The 20,395-nt window shown below is 34.8% G+C and overlaps 1 protein-coding gene across 2 annotated transcripts in view; it reads right to left on the bottom strand.

The window, feature by feature from the left end:
* The window catches only part of LOC149803155 (transmembrane protein 184B-like), a 61,861-nt gene that overhangs the window by 20,185 nt on the left and 21,281 nt on the right, over nt 1–20,395 (bottom strand). For both annotated transcript variants that reach the window (XR_016420144.1, XM_089952775.1), the window contains exons 4-7: nt 14,279–14,369; nt 8,606–8,681; nt 3,244–3,335; nt 1,667–1,836 (exon numbers count right to left, since the gene is read on the bottom strand). Coding sequence is in view for 1 of the 2 variants with exons in the window: in XM_089952775.1 (XP_089808901.1) it covers nt 1,667–1,836; nt 3,244–3,335; nt 8,606–8,681; nt 14,279–14,369 (429 nt within the window). In the remaining variant the exon portion in view is untranslated. The remainder of the gene's footprint in view (nt 1–1,666; nt 1,837–3,243; nt 3,336–8,605; nt 8,682–14,278; nt 14,370–20,395) is intronic.

The raw sequence follows: 20,395 nt of genomic DNA, 5'->3' as shown, positions 1-20,395 counted from the left end.
ATGATCATGACGCTACAGAGCTCAGCAGTAGGCTACTACCTCCTGCCTAGTTAAGTCGTAGTATGGGGTTAATGTGTTAACAAGGATTTTTTTTTTTTACACATCATCAAGGAATTGCTAAATTTGTAATTTATATGTAATGTCGATGCACAAGTGATTAGATACACAAGGAATATTCAAATTTGGTGACATCATCAAAATGCAGTTTAACACATTAACCCCTGGAGGTTTTTGTCATTTTTGCCCGAAAATCGAGTAGGAAACACATTTTGAAAGCTATTTCTGAATAGATCCGAAAACACCAAATCCCTGGTGATCTTTCAATAACATACTGCCTAGTTGCATTATAAACATTGTTTTTCATTGGCTATTTGACTCACGCATGAGCAGAAGGCTAAAAGCTGGACTTCATTTTATATTTTTTTGCTAAACGGAGCCATTATTTTTGTATCGAGACCACTCTTTGTTCCAAATGCCAATCTTATCCTACTTTTTGCAAAGGTTCATCTGTCCGTTTGCATACTGGTTTGCCTTAGATCTGAGACCAAAAAGTCTAAAATCAAGACACAAAATCGGATTCCGACCACGGGCAAATTTTTGGTAGAAAAAAGTCAGGTTGCAAAAAAAGAGATTTTTTTCTTCTGTACTTTGTAGTAGAACTAGATATTCCAGATTATTTGGTATCATTGCAGAGCTACATCTGTCTACCTTTCTATAATACCACCCACTTTAGTGTATCATGCATGACCATGATGCTACAGAGCTCGGCAGTAGGCTACTACCTTCTGCCCCGTTAAGCAGTCGCTAGGGGTTAATGTGTTAAAGTTATTTACATGCTATCACATTTCCCCAAGAGGTACTGGGATCCCCGGATTCTTTATCACATTTCCCCAAAAAGTACTGGGATCCCTGGATTCTTTATTTTTTTCTTACTTGAGTGTAATTTATTGCAAAACAGTTCTAATTCTCATTAGTTACAGAATCAGGTACTGATTATCTAAATTACATTTTTTAAAGGAAATATGGCTGGCTGGTGGTACTTATAATTTTGTCAGATTCCAGATAACTACCAACTGTAAAAAATAAATAGGCCCATGCTGCATGTGTAATTTTTGTATTAATCCAACAGGGCCACATTTTGTAAAAAAAATTATCTCAGCTAGAAATGTGTTCATTGAACATCGATGCCCCAACACATTGCCTGAATTGACCTAAATGCACAACTTAACTACAGTATGTTGGATGGACAGACAGACAAGGGTAACACTATCTGCCCCTACCAATATCATGCTGGAGTGTAATAAAAATGTTGAAAATCAAACTTTATGGTACTGAACAAAAACTGAACCCAGCTCGATGAATCCAGTCATCCTGAAGAAACTAGAAGGAAACCAGGCTTGAATATCTTTGTACAAATATCTGGATTGAAGAGTGACAATATTTAGAACAAGATTAAATTCCATTTAAAATATTTACTTGTGTACCAAGTTTGACCCATGTCCATTCAAGTCTTCCTTAATTTTGTGTCATACAAAAGAACATCTGCATAGTGGTAGCAGTTCTAGTCCCCTTCATCATATATAAAACATTAAACGCTGATAATAAATCTTTGTCACTTATTTACATTAAAAATAAATAATGTAGCAAAACTGACAGGTTAACTTACCTTGCCAGAAAGAGAGGAAAATGACTGACTTGACAGTGAAGAATTTCCAGACTGGTTCATAGGGACTTAGGAGCTCTCGGGTGGCAAAGTAGAAGAGGAACAGAGCATAGAGAGCCAGACTGACTGATATGTTGTAGATGATGGTGATGTATAGGTACCCACTGTCAGGCCTGATACAAAGAACAGTAGACAAAGTAAAAGTTTAATTACTTGGACATCTATTATGACTCTAAAACCAGTTTTTTTAAAAAGTACCCAGCAAAACCTTTCTACATAATATAAAAAGTAACAATATGATTTCAATTATATACCTGCAAAATAAAAACAAAAGACAAAAACTTAAGCAGCAGATATGGCTACTTCATACTGTAACAAAGATTTTGGAGTTTAACACATCTTTTATTTAAACAAACATTGTGGATTTGGATAATTAATAATAGTATAAATTCCAAAATAAATTTAATCAGAATATTTGAAATTTGCAAGACCTGACGAAACACAGACAGTCCAATTCATTTTCTTTTAAGGTGGCTTTATAATCCAAAAACCTGTATTTGTTTATACAAAAATAAATAGGAAATGCAACCTTGCTACCTTTACCATTGCAAAGCCATGCAATTGTTATTATAGCATTGTCCTCAACTTCCTAATGATGCCTCCACCCCCCACCCACCCCAGCAGTGACCCAGGGGCTTTGTCTGATTCCATTATATGTATGATGTGTCATCCCACTATGACCGTATATATGAGTTTGGTTCAACCTGAATGTGTTCACAGAACCCAAATGCTCAGCTACCCTCTTTTGAGCATGGCATTGCAGTCAAATGTGCATCAAAAACTGACCAGTGTATGCAAAACCTAAATCAATGAAGAATTAATTTTAGGTCACAGTGACTCAATTTTTGTAAGTGGCACTGTATACTACAATTTTATTGATTTGAGTACAGTCGACAATGTCACAAAAATGGACCTAAATACAAAACTTAACTAGAGTTATTGAGGTATCAATTTTAAATCAACTTGACTTAATATTTGCAGGGTAGCACTGTACTCAGCAAAATGCATTCCATATCAAGCTGCATGCCTCTGTTGCAAAAAATGCTCAAAAGCTGGCCTAAATAGAAAACAAAATGTAACCATAGTTGATGAAGGTTGAAATTTAGGTTGCAATGACTTAGTTCTGGTAAGATGGAGTTGCAATCATAAAGATGCACACACATCAAGCTATGACAACTGGGCTGACTTAAATGCCAAACTTAACCAAGCTGTGATGGCAGGACAGACGGACAAACAAACAGTCAAGGAAACACTATATGTCTCTTCTGTATTTGTGGTGAGGGAAACAACTACTTTAAAATGCTAGTAGAATTAAAACATTTGCACAGCTGATGTGACCACCATCCAGTGATACTGGGGAAAAGAGCCAAATAATTGCAGATGGTTACAACTATCAAGTTGAATGAATTTCCACCTAAACAGTTAAGGACGTATGGTAATGGATGGATGAATACATGGATGAATGGATGATGACACTAAAGATGGAGTATATCAGGAATGTCATTCTTTGCAGTACTTACGAGAAGTTGCCATCTTTGTAACGGCCCACAGCTTGCAGAATGAGGGTAGTAAGAGCCATGATTGGTTTTATAATACAGAACTGCAAAGTGGCCTGGAAAACAAACAAAACGTTATTAAATATAAAGATGAATAAAGATAAAATGCGACCCTGCTATAATGCGAATTCGGATATAATGTGGTCATGGCGTGGCTCCCGAAATTTCATATATTCATTCGCACACGAAAAAATATTTTTTGGTGCAAGTATGTGAAATAGTGTATAAAAAATTTATTATCATTTTGGGAAAGAGGTCGCATACGAGTTCAAATATAATACAATCGTGGCATGGTTCCTGAAATTTTAAATACATGAACATGTATTTTTCTCGTACCAGGATTATTTTTTTTTTTAAGTATGAGAATGAGTGTGTAAAAATGTTTATTATCATTTTGGGGAAGAGTCTGCGTATGACAATACGATGGTGGCATGGTTCCTGAAATTTTAAATACATGTACTTGCATTTTTCTTGTACTGGGATTTTTTGTTGTTGTAAGTATGAGAAATAGTGCGTAAAACATTTATTATCATTTTGAGGAAGAGCTAGCGTATGAATTTTAATATAATACAATCATGGTGTAGGTTCTGAAATTTAAAAATTTCACCAGGTTCTTTAAGTTTTATGCCAAAATAAACATTATCGGAAATGTTACTTATTACTGATCCATGAGTAAAACCAGTAAGTTGTCTTTGTGATTGTCTTCAATTAATTCTGTATACAATCGTTGTTCAAACAATAGCCAACATGTGTTTCTTCTTTAACTGCATACACAATCAAGCAGCAGACAATATGGGGGTTGATAAAAGATTCTCACAATTTAATAAACAACAAAAAACAAAAGCCGACATGTTTACTGGGCTTGGTGATGTTATTAGACGCAATCAGTTGACCAGTAAATAATGTCCGCTTTATCAGCTGGAAATTGAAAGGGTATGAAATTGTACACGTGTTCAGCTTAATTTTTTTTATATAAAAGTGACTCATGACCATTGCAGGTATACTGCACTTAGTTCTCTGGTTTTACATGGGTATGGTGTTTGTTTATGAACTCGTTATTATTTTCCTATTTTTCATAAAAATATTTTACCATTATGGAAAAGCAAGTTCACAAACGCAAGTCGTTCTCTGCACTTTGCACAATGATTAGTATAGTAGTTTTCACACATTTCTTTCGATATTCACAAAATCTGAAGTAAAAGTTATATGCATGCTGAAAGCATATGTTCATTGTTAATTGTTCTTGCTGTAGTCGTTCAAACAAATAGGTGTACAAGCGTTAATTATTGGAAATTTACAATGGATAAATGTACATGGAAAGGCATATGAGAAAATTTTAGCAGTATAAAATTTGTACAGACACTGTTCATAGACCCTAGAACGTAATGAACCGTACATGTGCTTCGTCTTTCTTAACCTAATTTTGCTGTTAATTTTCCCCACTGAATTCAGACACAACATGATGTGTGACAAAATTATTGAATAGTTTAAATATTTATGCAATTTTTGCAATGGAATTACATGTAGCATGGATTAATTGCAAGCCCTGACGGTAAGATATCAGACGGCAAGTAAACGGTGTTGATACTTTGTTCAAGCTGTATATTAGACTTTGAATTCAGACACAATGATCTAGGATAAAATTATTGAATATTGTAAATCTGTGTGCAATTTTTCAATGGAATTACATGCATTATGGATGAACTGCATGCCATGACAGCATGACAGTAAATGGTGTTGATACCCTATTCATCATATACATTAGACATGAATACGCGTATATGTGCCAATGAGTTGTTCTCTGAAAAAAGTAAAATACTGTAAAATTCCACATTAACGTGACCCTGATATTAATGCGATCCAATTTAGCGGGGTTCCACTGTACATTGATCTTATGGTTCTCATAATGTTACAAGAAACAAGAAGCAGCAGCCACCACTGGTGACCAACCATCTTTTTTTTTTTTTAAAAAAGCACACATTTAAAAATCAGCTTTAAGTAGATTTTCATGTGTTTGTCTATCATAAATTACCACCCATGTTGTTCTTTTGTTTGTGTTCTTTTTCTCACTTGCTTGAGCAGTTCTCATCTATTGTTATGGAGTTTGGTTATATATATTGAGACCCTGCTAGAGCTTGCTCCATTATAACAAGAATTTGGATATAACACGCTAGTGGTGTGGCTCCTGAAATTTCATGTACATATATTTTTCTCGTACACACAAAAAAAAATCTTTCTTCAAAGTATGAAAAAAAAACGTAAAATGTTTATTATTATTTTGGGGAAGAGAAAGCATATGAATATTACAAGATGATTGTGTCATGGCTCCTGAAATATTTTATGTATTTTTCTCATACACGAAAGAGTAGCTTTTTCTTCTTAAAAGTATGAAAAATAATGCATAAAAAGTTTATTCTGGGATTACACAGGGCTTCGCCAATGTCGCAAAATTGGATTTTTTTCCCCTTATTGGCAGCAACACATACCATCTGGTGATTTTTATTTTATTGGTGACAATATTGGCTGTTTAAACTTGTATATACAACCACTGGTTTGGAGTGGAGAAATTCAGAGGCCCCATGAAAGAAAGCTGCAAACTGGATATAAAATGTGCTGAAATTTATATATTGTTACATAAACAAATTCTTTGTCCATATTGATAAACCATCTAAACAGTGTACTGTTATATCAAAATCCACTTATCTTGACATCTAGAATGAGTACTGAATGTTGTGAGATATCCTCTTTTTAGTTGTTGACATTTCTGGTAACGGATATCAATGGATGAGGCATTATCTCGTAATCTATCATTTGTTGGATTTTTGGCCACTTGCTAGTAATTAATATATTTACAAAGACTGACATTTGTATGTGGATGGTAAGTATAATTCCTCTTCTTTTCACTCAGAATTAAATCCTTCAGAACACTCACACTTTCTGTTATAATTCCTGTCATTAGACCAGAACACCTGCGTCTCTATCGTCCTTTGACCCTTTGTTAAATTTCTGATGCATGCATGGAAGGCAGCATCACGTTGCTACCACAAATGTAAAAAAAAATAAAAAAAAAAGAAAACAGCACACATCTCACTTATTGGTTTATTCAATATGGAGGGAGGAACAGTGACTAGAGTAGTCCAAATGATGGCCAATTCCTTTTCAAAATGTACCCAGATAAAAGAGTTTGCTGAAATTTCAAAGGAAACAGATTACCTTTGAAGCACTGATTGTTATTAAAACATGCTCAGCAAATGGAGAAAAAAAATCAGTCTCATTCATGCAATACAATTATTTGACGTTACCGCCACAATAAGAAATGGGCATTTGTTTGGTTCTCCAAAGCTGGCCTTTCGTGGTGACTTCAATAACGTATGCACCCTTCCTCAAAGAAAGCCGACTACAATCTTCAATAAAAACAAAGAACTTTTCTTCAAAAAAGTCAGAACAAACTTAATAGAAGTAATGGAATCTGATGGATTTTTGCATTTTCCAACGTGACTGGAACATGTTAACTCTGCCATGAAAGTTTCCTTTTTGCTGGGAAAAAGTTTATGCTTACGAATGCTACCAACGGCGGCTTAAAATGCAAGCTTTTACTGACTTGGGACCTACGGAAAAGTAAATGTGCTTCGTCATTCGTTACGTGATTGTGTTATGTTTTTTAACGAATTCAGACCAATATGACCTGTGACAAAATTACTGAACATTTTAAATCTGTGTGTGTGCATATTTTCGATGGAATCACTTGTATTGTGGATTCACTGTATATGATGAGATTTGCGGGTCAGTACATGGTGTTGATACTCTATTCATGATATACACTAGACATGTATAAATAGACAGATGGTAACTGTGCCGATGAAGCCCATATTTATTACCTACCCCCGCTGCAATTTTTTTGGTACATGCATAATTTTCTTCAGCTAACTCACCTGGTTGCTTATAACATGGTTCAGTCTATAACATGGTTGAGTTCAATGGCTCCCAACTATTGTGTTATAGAGGGGTCATGCTGTATGTTTGAGTGATCTGTTTTATTTTGGAACCAGCCTGTTTGGAATATATCTATATAGTTTAAGAACAATAGATCACTGCAAGATGCACCACTAATCTAGCTATCACACTGCTAACCTGAACTTAAGACTGTTCCATTTTCTAAACCAGTTGATCATTTATCTGTTGAGTGATTCATCATTTAACATTATCTGTTGAGTGATTAATCTGCTAGACACAATCCTTCACTGCATACATAGATCTGGCAGATGCTTAAGAGTGCAAACACTATGATTATCCTAAATTAAAATCAGCTGCGACAAAACAACATAAACATAATGATCTGATAATATACTTTTCATTTTAACATAAATATATACAATGATTTGATATTCATGTAGATTTAGTTTTAAAACATTGAGCACTGGGTACAACAAAATTGTGGGAACCAAATGTAATCTGCATGTTCTTTCTCTCTCCAATGAGTTTCAAAGCTTGTGTGATTCTGTATCAATTTTGTGAGAATCTTGATATACTGTATCCATGCAGCATTGTCACTTAGATGTGATCAGTGAAGAAGAGCACTGGGTAGAGGCATCATTTTCAAGAATGAAAGCTAAAACTGAGGATTCCCTCTGGATGCAGGTTATAGGGGGTGATCTATAAATATAATGAACTTTGAAAGAGTGACAGAATAGGTGCAAGGTGAAGCTGTTTGCATTTGCAACATGCACAATGGAAAGAATGTTGGCATACATCTGTTACTTTCATATACTGTGGTTGAAATTTCTTTGGATATTGTACTTGTGGAAATTGTACATAATCTAAGCACACAGTAAAACCAATTATGACTTCTCCCAAGTGCTAAAAAATTCAGCCTGATGCAGCCATTAAATCGTGGAAACAAATTTTGCCAGATTAGACAATACCAGCTTCTAAAAGTGCAATGAATGAATTACCAAATATGTAAAATGTAAAAAAGTTTACAGCTCTTTTATTCACAGTTAACTCAGAAATTCTGTAAGTGAAAATGAACAAGCAAAGCTAGCAGTTTTTTGATAGGTGTGCATCTGAAGTAAGGCCAAGCTGTGTACTCTATAATCCAAATTACACCTATCAATCATGCACTAAAATAACGGGAATTAAAAGCTCTTTTTATAATACCCAAGATATACAAAAGTCTTTCTCAAATAGCCAGTAAAACCAGTGAGGAAAACCTGGAAATTATTTCTCTTTAAAAATACAAACTGTAGAGTGTCGCCTTGTGCTGGTTATATGAACATTTGCAAAACATTACTACTACAAATCAGTTTGTGACTGTGTGTTACACTACCTGTTTACAAAATCGCAGAAACCCTATGGTATACTCTTTTTCAACCAGACAGCATGTACACCAGATAAAGCTGGATCTGCAATAAAAAATGGGATACATTCATTATCAGAGTAAAAAGGAACTCGATTTGCGTTAGTAAAAACAAACATGCCCCCCCCCCCCAGGGAACAATGACTCCAAAAAGCCCATTTCTGAGAAGAAAAAAATCAATATGTAGAAACATTTTAAAAATTATTGTAACGGCAAGATGACCTAATCAGGTCAGCCATTTATACATACAAAACATGCATACCAAACTGACTCTGTCTACCTCAAGTAATTGTTCTTCAATTCCGTTCATTTTTATATAAAAAAAACCCCCACAAAAAACAAGAATCAACAGAACTAAAATAAACCAGATGTGATGGCATGAAAATTTACTCGTGTTTTCTACATATGAAAACAAACAGACCTATAAAAGTTCAAACTGACCTATACAATTTCATTTACCTTCCTCAGGATGATTTTGTTTCATTGTGCTTAAAAAGATTCTTTTTGTCTGAAAACCCCCAACCACCCCGCAACAAAAACCAAAGTTCAAAAACTAAAAAATATTTGGAAGACTTAAAAGTTGTTATAATGTCATGAAAATTCAGTGAATATCAATACATGTACCAAACTTTCATATGTTTTAATCTCAAGTGGAGTGTGCTTAATTATGCAAACAATGTTCTTTTTTGTTTTGTTGAAATCTCGAATCCAAAACGTTCAAAACTGTGCAAGTATTAAACTGTAATGACCTGAAAATCTAATCCAGTCATCTACTCATGGTCATCAAAAAGCATGCACAATTTCATGGCTCAAAATCCAAGAGATTGTTTGCAATAAAATGGATTCAGGATGGACATACAAACAGCAGCAAAACAATATACCCCTGCTGCTACGGCATGAAAAGGTATAATAATCTCTCCATATGTCACATGTACTTGCTTGTAAGTCTGGTCCAGCGGCAAGCAACACTGACCCTGGTCTGCCAGTACATAGCAAGGCAGCAGATGAGGGCTACATATTTGTAATAATGATTGCTTGTAACAAACTGTACCAAATCTGCTGGCTCATTATGCAATGTGGGTCTGTGTGGTTTGCTGTTGGATCGAATAGATCCAACTTATAGGTAAGTATCTGTGCTAAATGCAAACAGCACTGACTCAGAATTTTTGTCATATAATGTGCCAGCAGATCAGGATTTATGCTGTTTACATATGTGTGTTAATTACATGAAGGTAAAGAGTCACAGGAATTGGCATGTCTGAATGCTTCTCACTCTTGTTATTATTGAAAAGAACTATTTATCAGTAGCAAAGACTGCTACATAAAAATCTACATCAAACATTTCACACTTATGCTCCCTGTCTTTGTTTTTGGAAATTTTATAATTTCTGTTTTTTTAAAATATAATTCCCAGCTTAATGCTACAATGTTGGTTTTTGCAGGCTATTTTGTATGCAACAAGCACACCCCGTCTTTCTTACTGTTCAAACTAATTAGCAATACAGAGACCATTTGTTTACAATGTAAATCCTTTAAAGTTTGTCCGAATTTTTAATTCAAGTAGCATTCAAGATAGGGCTAAAAAATTTGCATTTTACACACTGATACTCACTGAAACAGCCTGTGCAGTCAGCCATTGATAAACATGTATTATTTGGACTCCCTGAAAACATACATTTTGACCAGATAAATGACCCTTGGGAAAAATGATAATATAAAGTCCCAGAGGACATTCTAATGGTCCACATTAGAAAAATGTCTCAATAACTGATATGCGGACAATAATGTGCTATTATATGCTAATACATAGTTTTGGGGGTAAAACTGCTTTCACTTTCCCTGGCACTAGTACCAGTCCAAGGTGAATAAACTCCTAGCTGATAACTTCCTCACTTCTATCATTCTGATTATTGTCCTCCTCTGACTAGGACAGAAAGGATATCAGGGTATGATTGGAGGAATTAATTTTGGTAAGTATTACACAACTAAAATTAGTTGTACACAAGAAAACTTCATTTTAATAGCTATAACATATTATCTGTGCAATTTTAATAAATTTGTTTTATGAAAGACCAATGATTGGGCAAAATTTCTCCTCACTTTATTCAAAATCAGGAAGATACAGGAATATAATCCCAGACATTCAGAGTTTATTACCCCCTGTAATGGTCCCTTACTTAGAAAGGAACATATCTCTTCCTTTAGGAATGCCAATTTAGTCTGATGAATCAAATGGGAGTGCTTGATAGAAGTGGAAGGTCATGAAATGAAGCCAGTAAGCCTCATTTATTATGGAGGTAACACATATAACATCTATTATGTTCAATCTGGCATCTGGAACAAGGCCTTGTCAGTGACCACTGACAGATGCCTGGTTACTGGTATTTGTTACCTTGTCCAATGACCCGTGCCCAGTGACAGATACCTGGTTTATCCTAATGCACTGTCACCAGTGAAAAATGACTCATAAACAGTAGAGAAGATGACTGTGCTTTCCTTGTGCCGTAGAAGCCGACCTCACTTGCAGGTGCTGGTGACTTCCTTGAACTGGGAAGTGTCATTGCTCCATCCCATGCTTGGACAGATTCTACCAGCTAAAAAAGGGAGTGGAGGATGTTCCCTTCTTCCGGTTTACTGTAGAAGCAGCAACTCTTTGCCAAATCCCACACCTCATCTGGTGACAATAAAGACATCCTTCAATATGACAGCACTTAGCACATGCCAAGCATGCGGTGTTGATGTGCCAAGATGTCAACATATGGCAACATTTGTCAGCTCCTTCTGGCATACTGAAAGGCTGACAGAAAAATACAACAGAAAACAAACAGCCAGAAAAAATTTGTAGTGGTAATACATACCAAAACCATTAAAAGACAACAAAAGGGTGACAGCAGGGTTTATTGTTGTTTCAATAACCAGTTTTCAGTTTTCAAGGACTACTCTCAGTATCAAGTGTTCGACTTCAGTTACCAATTAAAATACAAGAAACAAAAAAAGTAATAAATAAAATAAAATACAAAATGCAAATGATCAAAGTGTCAGTGTAACTGGAACAAAATATGAACAGGAGACCCTCAAAGGGACAGATGCTCTGCTGGGTGAAAAGAATTTCCATGAATTAAAATAAGACCATTTCTTCCTTTTAACTGTCAAATACTGAGACCATCTCTGATGGGCAGCAATAAAATGTTTTTCAAATTAGCTGCTGTGGTACACATACTGGATGTCAGCTTGGCAATATTTTTTATTTCTGACAAAGTTAAGACTAGAAGTGTTTTAGTGAAAACCATCTCATAATTCTCATCCATTCTGGGGTAGAAATGACAAAAATATTTTTAAGACAGACACTGTGGCAGCTGTATTTGATGTATGATTGGCACCATTTTTACTTGGACTAATTAGGTGTCATAAGAAGGCTATTGGCTAAAAGCCCATGTTGAAATATCTATTCAATTTGGGAGTATAGATAACATTATTTTCAAGATAGCAATAACAAGATTTTCAAGTTGTGATGGCCAAATTGGATCTCAGATCAGCACCATTTTCATTTAAGAAGTATCTTAGTGAAAACTTCATGTTGATATATCTATCCATTTTCAAAATGACTACCATATTGGCAACATATTTATTTAAGACCAATAATAAGTCTTTAAGTGAATACCTGATCTTGATATGATCATTCAGGAGGAGTATCAATCAGTAGATTTTCAAAATGGCTTCTGTAGTAGCCATATTGGCTGTCAGATCAGCAAGATTTTTACTTAGGACAAACTAGACATTAAAAGAAGTTATTTGGGTAAATCCTAAGTTCGTATGACCTTCCATGTTGGAGAAGTAGGCTGCCTTAGCAGCCATAATGAATGTTCATCTAGTACCACCCATAAATGGTATGTGTCCTCTTGTAATTAAACCTAAAATGCATCAATCTACCATAACAGCTATGTCCGTGAGTGTTTCTCTGAGAACCTAATTAAGTGCTGACCATGTTTTGATAACTGACTTCTGGAAGTATGTGCTGTATTGTTGCACTGAATTCAAGCTGGCCTCCTTTGTATTATCATGTTAATTATGTCTTTTGAATCAAATAAAGGAGGTAGAATAAAAGAAAAGTTAAAAGGCATGCAAATCCTACAAACTTAAAATCTAGTGGCCCCGGTTGTATGTTGGGTGAACTCACTTCATTTGATCAATCGAACAATGTTATAAATGTTATTGTGTATGTAACATAAACTACCTTAAATTAACTGACTCTTTAATAACTGTGATCAAAGACAGCAAGGCAGTCAAGCGAAATGAATATTTCAAAAACTAAAGAGCTTGATTTCACAGATATGGACCATTGTGGGCAAGCAAGTTTCAGAGAATTCTTGAACTGGCACTTTGAGATATCCTCAAGGATAATAATAAGTTTCATTATTACTTCTAATGAGATCATGACATCAACATTGTACTAATTGAACAATACAAAAATTGAACTGCTCCGGTGGCCTAGTGGTTAGAGTGTCCACCTCTGAAGCGGAAGGTCATGGGTTCGAACCCCCGCCAAGTCATATCCAAGATTTACAAAAATGGTACTCATAGCTACCTCACTTGGTGTTCAGCATTAAGAGGTTAGTGTTAGGACTGGTCAGCCTGGTGTCAGGATAATGTGACTGGGTGGGACATCATGCTATGTGTCTGCGGCATGATGCGCCATTGCTAGACATTACTATAAACTGCCACACTGCAGACATCATAACAATGTGACTGAAACATTGTTAAAAGCTATGTTAAAAATCCTAATCACACACACAAAAACTGAGTTTCGATGTAGACAATTGTCTCAGAAATAAATGGTGTGTTTTTAAAAAAAAGGAATCTTGTTTGGTGGTGTATCAACAATTAGTCTAGTTCCGTGCTCTGTGGACTCCAGATTTGGCAAGATACTCTTAAACACCGCTACAGGAACCAGACTCATCAAGAAAGCAAAAAGCAGTGATGTATTAAACAGATTGGTCGTGTACACATGATGGTTGTTGAGACCAGTTGGAACAATCTTTCATATGCTGGATATTTTGAAAATAAATGTTATTTAAATAGAATAACTTCATTAGAAAAAGCGCTTTATTAAAAATTATTATCAACGTGATTGTAAAATGAGGATTCAGTCATTAAACAGCCCAGTTCCCTAATGCTGCCCCCACATGGTCTTCTCGATGTCAAAGTGAATGTTTTCAATTTTTTGGAGGTCTCTTGGTAACTCACTCCCTTGCTTGTAGTGCAGTCTATGTTTGTGGACCCCATTGTGCACAAGTTATCAAGGGAGAGGTGTACAGACTACTGTCATAACTTTAGGTCTTAAAATAGGTAACACCAATTTAAAGTAAAATCAACACTCAATTTATTTCCCTCCAATACAAAGTGAAAATTCAACAGACACAGTATTGTGAAGTAAATTACAAGTAACAGAAGTGACAAAGGTATCAGACTGGCACTATGTTTATTTTTGCTCAAGGCACCCAATTACTAATAATTGGAGGAGAATATACATCATGGACATGGGACTAGCACCAGGAAAAGGGAAAGCAATCTAATAATAACAGGTAATGCATGGCTGCTATTGAAATGTAAATTTCAGACATAAAAATCATTCAGATTTCTCACTTGATTGGTTTTCCTCGAATCTCTGACATGATGGAACTTTCCCCTCCAAGGTACTCATAGCACAGACTCAGAAAGTTGTAAATCACAAATGCTGCAACAAAAAAAGGGCAGAATGCAGATCTTTAGCCTTACAGCTTACAACATCAATAAAACAGATCTAATCCATTTCAATATCTGTAATCTAGTAAATTATATGATGATTTATCACATTGCCATTGTGCAGCAAGGTCCATTGGTCCCTGACAGCATAGATATCTTAACAAACATTGTATTAATAATCATAGATAAACATTTGTCCATGAGGTAATGCACACACACACACATACACACACACACACACACACACACACACACACACACACATACATATATATATATATATATATATATATATATATATATATATATATATATATATATATATATATATATATATATATATATATATATATAACTGAAGAACTGAAAAAATAAGTGTTAGTTCCTTTCTCAATAAAAAAACCTCCATACAATTTCTGCCAGCTGACAGAACATATATCATGTGTGCTAACAATGCTCCTTAAATCTTAATAAACAAAAACACTTCCCATGGGATAAATTTCTCTTGGGGAAAAAGAATACTAGGCAAATCAGTTAATTGCCTCAGATAAAGCTGTAGGTCTGATTTTCAACATTCTCATTCCTAAAATATCCCAAACTATTTAAAAGTTACCCAGGCTAGTCAAGAGGCAGTGTAGTCTACCATTGGCAGTGTAATCTTGTGGTTGGCATAAATGACAGTGTAGCCTAGTGCTGGCATATAAGGCAGCATGTCCCAGTTGTTGGCATAAAAGACTGTGGCCTAGTGGTAAACAGAAAGACAATGTGGTTCAGTGCTGGCATAAACTACAGTATGGCCTTGTGACTGCCATAAATGATAATGTGGCCTAGTGGCAGGTATGAAATAGGTGACAGTGCAGGTTTAAAAGAGCATTGTGGCCTAATGGTCAACAGAAAGACAATGTAGAACAGTGCTGGCATAAACAGAAGTATGGCCTTGTGGCTGGCATAAAAGATAATGTGGCCTAATATTGGCATAAACAGCAGTCTAGCCTAGTGGTCAACAGAATGGCAATGTGGCACAGTGCTGCCATAAACTGTGGTGTGACCTTGTGGCTCGCATGAAAGATAATGTGGCCTAGTGTGAAGGGATCTGGCAGCTGGTCCTCTCCACTCCCACACCGGGACATTTTCAAGGTAAGATTTTCCTCAAAAGGGAAACTGCATTATTTCTTTTGTTTTGAATACATTACCATAATGCCTTCAAATTTAAGCAAAGATATGAAAGCGGCACAGTAAAATCTGTCTGAATAACCAATGGTATGAGAGACCCCTGCCTTGAGACGAGGTTCTCGGTGCATGGTTTAATTATATAATGTTATGACCACTAATGAGTGGCAAGTCTTGAGAGACCTCCTTATTTTGGCAGAAGGGGTGAACTTTCAAGACAGGTTCTAATGTAACAAGATGTTCTTAAAGCATTCACATAATGAAGAACAAAGGGTGTGGTAAGCAAGATGAGTCCCACATCTGATGCTAAGGAGCAGCCTGAAATGGCTGAAAAGGATGAATTAGAATCACTCCAGATTAGCAGGTAGTCTTTTTGGATGTATTTGTGTCCATGTTAAATGAGTTGATAAACAATGGGGCGTTTTTGCAATACTGTGTCACCTGTCTGGACAAACCCATATAAATGGAAATTATTTTACGCCCAACTCCATGGAAAATCTTTGTACACCTCAATCATTCACATAAATGAGTACAATCTCTTGTGCCAGTCAATATAATGGAAAATGTTCCAACTGAAAGTTTGTATGATCCATTTCCAAATATGAAATGTATTGGGTTTTTTATAATGAGAATAGAAAAAAAATGATGGTACAAGTTTATCTTGAATGCTCTATTGGTTATTCAGGCTTAAATTTTTTTTACTGATTTCTTGCTTTTCCGTGAAAATATCTGACATTAAACGTTTTTCATAATGTATCGAGACTCCTGCATTATCACAGTTATAAAATAAATTTGCAAGATAACATGGTCATATCATGGCTCCAGATAACATAAAATGTTTGCTTGTTCTGACTGCACCATTTCTCAAAACACTGGTATGGCAACATTATAAGTCAACAACGTATTAGCAACATGTAGCCTGTATATGAAGATCAATATTCTTGCGATCAATATTAACACAGCAGTGGTACATTTTCATGGAGCTTAAGGCCATCTTAATCCCAATCGTTACATAAATTGGCAGGTGGTACAATTATCAATTGTGAGTTAAACAAAGGGCCCATGAGGGTCTGATACTGTTCACTTCAGTTGTTGGCATGTCACCTTGAAGATGCAAATTCACAAACATATTGAAACTGTAGGAGAAATAAATATTGCTGTATTTTCTTATAATGTTGGTGTGACTTATCTTCTGTCATGTACCATTTATATCTAAAAAAATATGCACAATACAGTGTAAAGTACTATCCATGCATTCAATAATAACAAAAATAATAATAATAAAAATAATAATGAGTTTATTTAAGGTAACTCAATTAGATACAGGAACTACAATAATCTGCCTTGAGGCCGTCTGTTATGTATAACACAAACAGTATTTAATGCACAATGTGACAACAATTTTGCGTAACACAAAAGAATTGGGTTATTCTGAAAATCAAATAAAGTTTCAAACATGTAAATCACAAGCATCAGTGAGCATGTGAAAGTAAATATCATACTGTGTTGAAAAATTAATCTGTGACAAAGATGTATGAGCAGAGAAAAGCAGGAGGTATTTATATTACTTAGATCTGTTTGAGCATCTTAAGATTTCATCCATTTAAGACAAATATTATGAGAAGAAATATATGGAGCCTAAAGCATATTTAACATGAACAGACCAGGTTAAAGAATGTCTGTTGAATAGGGAACAGTATTATGTTTGACTGTACCGAAAGCTATAAACTTTGTGTATAATGCAATATACATGTTGGTTCAACAGGGAACAGTATTATGTTTAACTGTATCAAAAGCTATAAACTTTGTGTACAATGCAATATACATGTCTGTTCAACAGGGAACAGTATTATGTTTAATTGTATTGAAAGCTATAAACTTTGTGTACAATGCAATATACATGTTTGTTCAACAGGGAACAGTATTATGTTTAATTGTATCGAAAGCTATAAACTTTGTGTACAATGCAATATACATGTTTGTTCAACAGGGAACAGTATTATGTTTAATTGTATCAAAAGCTATAAACTTTGTGTACAATGCAATATACATGTCTGTTGAATAGGGAACAGTAAAATGTTTAACTGTACTGAAAGCTATAAACTTTGTGTACAATGAAATATACGTCTGTTGAACAGGGAACAGTATTATGTTTAACTGTATCGAAAGCTATAAACTTTGTGTACAACACAATATACATGTCTGCTGAACAGAGAACAGTATTACGTTTAATTGTATCAAAAAGCTAGACATTGTGTACTATGCAGTATACATGTCTGTTGAATAGGGAACAGTATTATTTCTAACTCTAAATTAACTGGGTACCTTTAATTAGCACTTACTTGTTCTGCATGAATAATATGCTGTCACTTGCTCACACTGACTTGCTAATGCATCACTGGTTGAATATATTGAGTGGTACCTATGCAATTGTTTGAAAATTAAGCTTACTGGTAGCTAAAGGATTAGCAACTTATAAAAGTCTCCAAATCAGTGTTTTTCACCCTAAACAAACTGAAAAATTACAATGTAGTTGCACTTTTAATCCAAATAGTTCAAATAGTGGGTAGCTGCTGGTTCTATTGATATATGAAGTGGGAGTTTTCTGTAACAGGTGCTTCCCAATAAAGTCACTACCTGATGATCTGCCCATTTTACCTGGAAGATGGTCAACCTGACAGCTTCTCCTATATGCACCACCAGAACTGGCCATTCTGAACAAGGCACACTAAGGCAAAATCAGCTTATAAATTACAATATAGACACCAACAGAAAGCATCATTTTCATTTTGTTTGTGTGTATGTTTTGTAAGTTTCAATAAATTTATGTCAACCTGCAAACAGCATATAAAATCAACAATAAATCTGGCAGCATACCACAAATATGGCTGCTGATGATGTCATTTGGGATCAATCTATCCACAATACTATGACATGAACTAGTTAAAAAGTTTGAAGCTACTGTTTTTAGTGATTGATACAATAAAGAACATTCAAAAATTGAGACTATTGAGCACTGGTTTATATCAAGACCTGGTGAAAACAGTGCTTTCAATGAAATCAAATCAAAATAAAAGTTTATTTGACAAATCCATACCTAAATTTTCTCTTGGAAGTACAATATTATGAGAGGCAATAGCACATGGAAAATTATTAAATTTAAAGCATTTTTTTAAATCTTTCATTTCAAATATAGCAGTTTCACCATTGTGTCAAAATAATAATGAAAAAGTATGGCCCTGTTGGGCAACTTGATTTTTCGCCAGGACAAGTGATTTTTAAAAAAAAAAAACACTTGCCCTAGACCTGCATCTGAAACCTGTTTTCTTCACTATTGCATCTTGTATTATTAAATGAAATTTTGTTCTGTTTTAAACATTGCTCTGAATAAGAAAGAATTATGGAATACCACAAATATGTAATTCTAAATAGCCCTTATCATAAATTACTTTCCCTTGATGTGGATCAGCATTATGTGAAGAACTGTAAAGGAGTTTCATGCCAGGATACAGCTGTTATTCTCTTGAGTTGATATTAATGATTAATAAATGTTGAATAAGAAACTGAATTGGCTCCTGGCTGATTTTAGCTTGGTTTCCTTAAATATATTTGAGATTAGTATAAATAAAATTTTTATATGTCTATATATATATATATATATATATATATATATATATATATATATATACATATATATATATATATATATATATATATATATATATATATATATATATATATATATATGAAAAAAGTTGTTAAATGACACTGAGTAGTTTTAAGTTGCAAATAACAACTGTGACTAAATGACAATCTACCCACAACACATGATGGATGATGTATGAAGGACCATATCTTAAGTTTAAGTGACCTTATAGTTAGGTGAGCTAACATGAGTCACAAGAGGGGACTGATGCTCTTCTGGCCAAAAGAAATAGTAATAACAAGATTTTCAACATGGCAATTGTGCAGCCATACTGGCAGTCAGATCGGTACAATTTTCAAAATACAACCAACTAGACACCATAAAAGGTATTTCAAAGAAAACCTCATCCTCATATTATCATTCATTCAGGAGCAGTGATGAGATTTTCAAGATGCTCACTATGGTGGCCATACTGGATGTCTGATCATTTTCATTGATGACCAACTAGACATTGTTGTTGTTGTAGGGTTTAACGCCATTTTTCAGCACACAATAGGCTATACATGGCGGCCAGTATTAATGGTGGAGGAAGAACCCGGGAAAACCCTGGAAAGAACCACCGACCCATGAGAAGCTACTGGCAAGCTTTCTCACATACCCACATTGGCTGAATCTGCAACTCGAACCCACGCAGATAGAGGTGAGATGGCAGTGATCCGTAATGGAGAGCGCTTTAAACCACTTGAGGCCCCAACTAAACATTGTAAAAAGTTGTCCAGCAAAGCCAATGTTGATAAAGACATCAATCCAGGAGGTGTAGCAATGAAAAGATTTCCTAGATGAACACTATAGTGACCGTATTTTAAATTCACCCATTACCATTTTCATTTAGGCCAAACTGGACATAAGAAATTTTCTGGTAAAAACAGCATGGCTTATTACTTTTTGTTTAGAGAGAGTAGAAATAACAAGATTTTTTAAGATCAACATTGTGTTGGCCATGTTTGATAAGCAAGTGGTACCATTTTTATTTAGGACAAACTTGACATCAAAATAAATTTTCTTGTGAAAAATGCATGGCAATATCTATTGGTACCATTTTTTCATTTATGACCAACTATACATATAAGATGTATTCTACTGAAAAGCTCGATGTTGATATGACCATCCATTCAGGGGGAGTAGCAATAACATTTTTAAAA

This window comes from Sinohyriopsis cumingii, chromosome 3 (assembly GCF_028554795.1).
Source record: "Sinohyriopsis cumingii isolate HCF-2022 chromosome 3, ASM2855479v2, whole genome shotgun sequence".
In the NCBI taxonomy this organism is placed as follows: domain Eukaryota; kingdom Metazoa; phylum Mollusca; class Bivalvia; order Unionida; family Unionidae; genus Sinohyriopsis; species Sinohyriopsis cumingii.
This window is presented reverse-complemented; position numbering and strand designations above follow the sequence as displayed.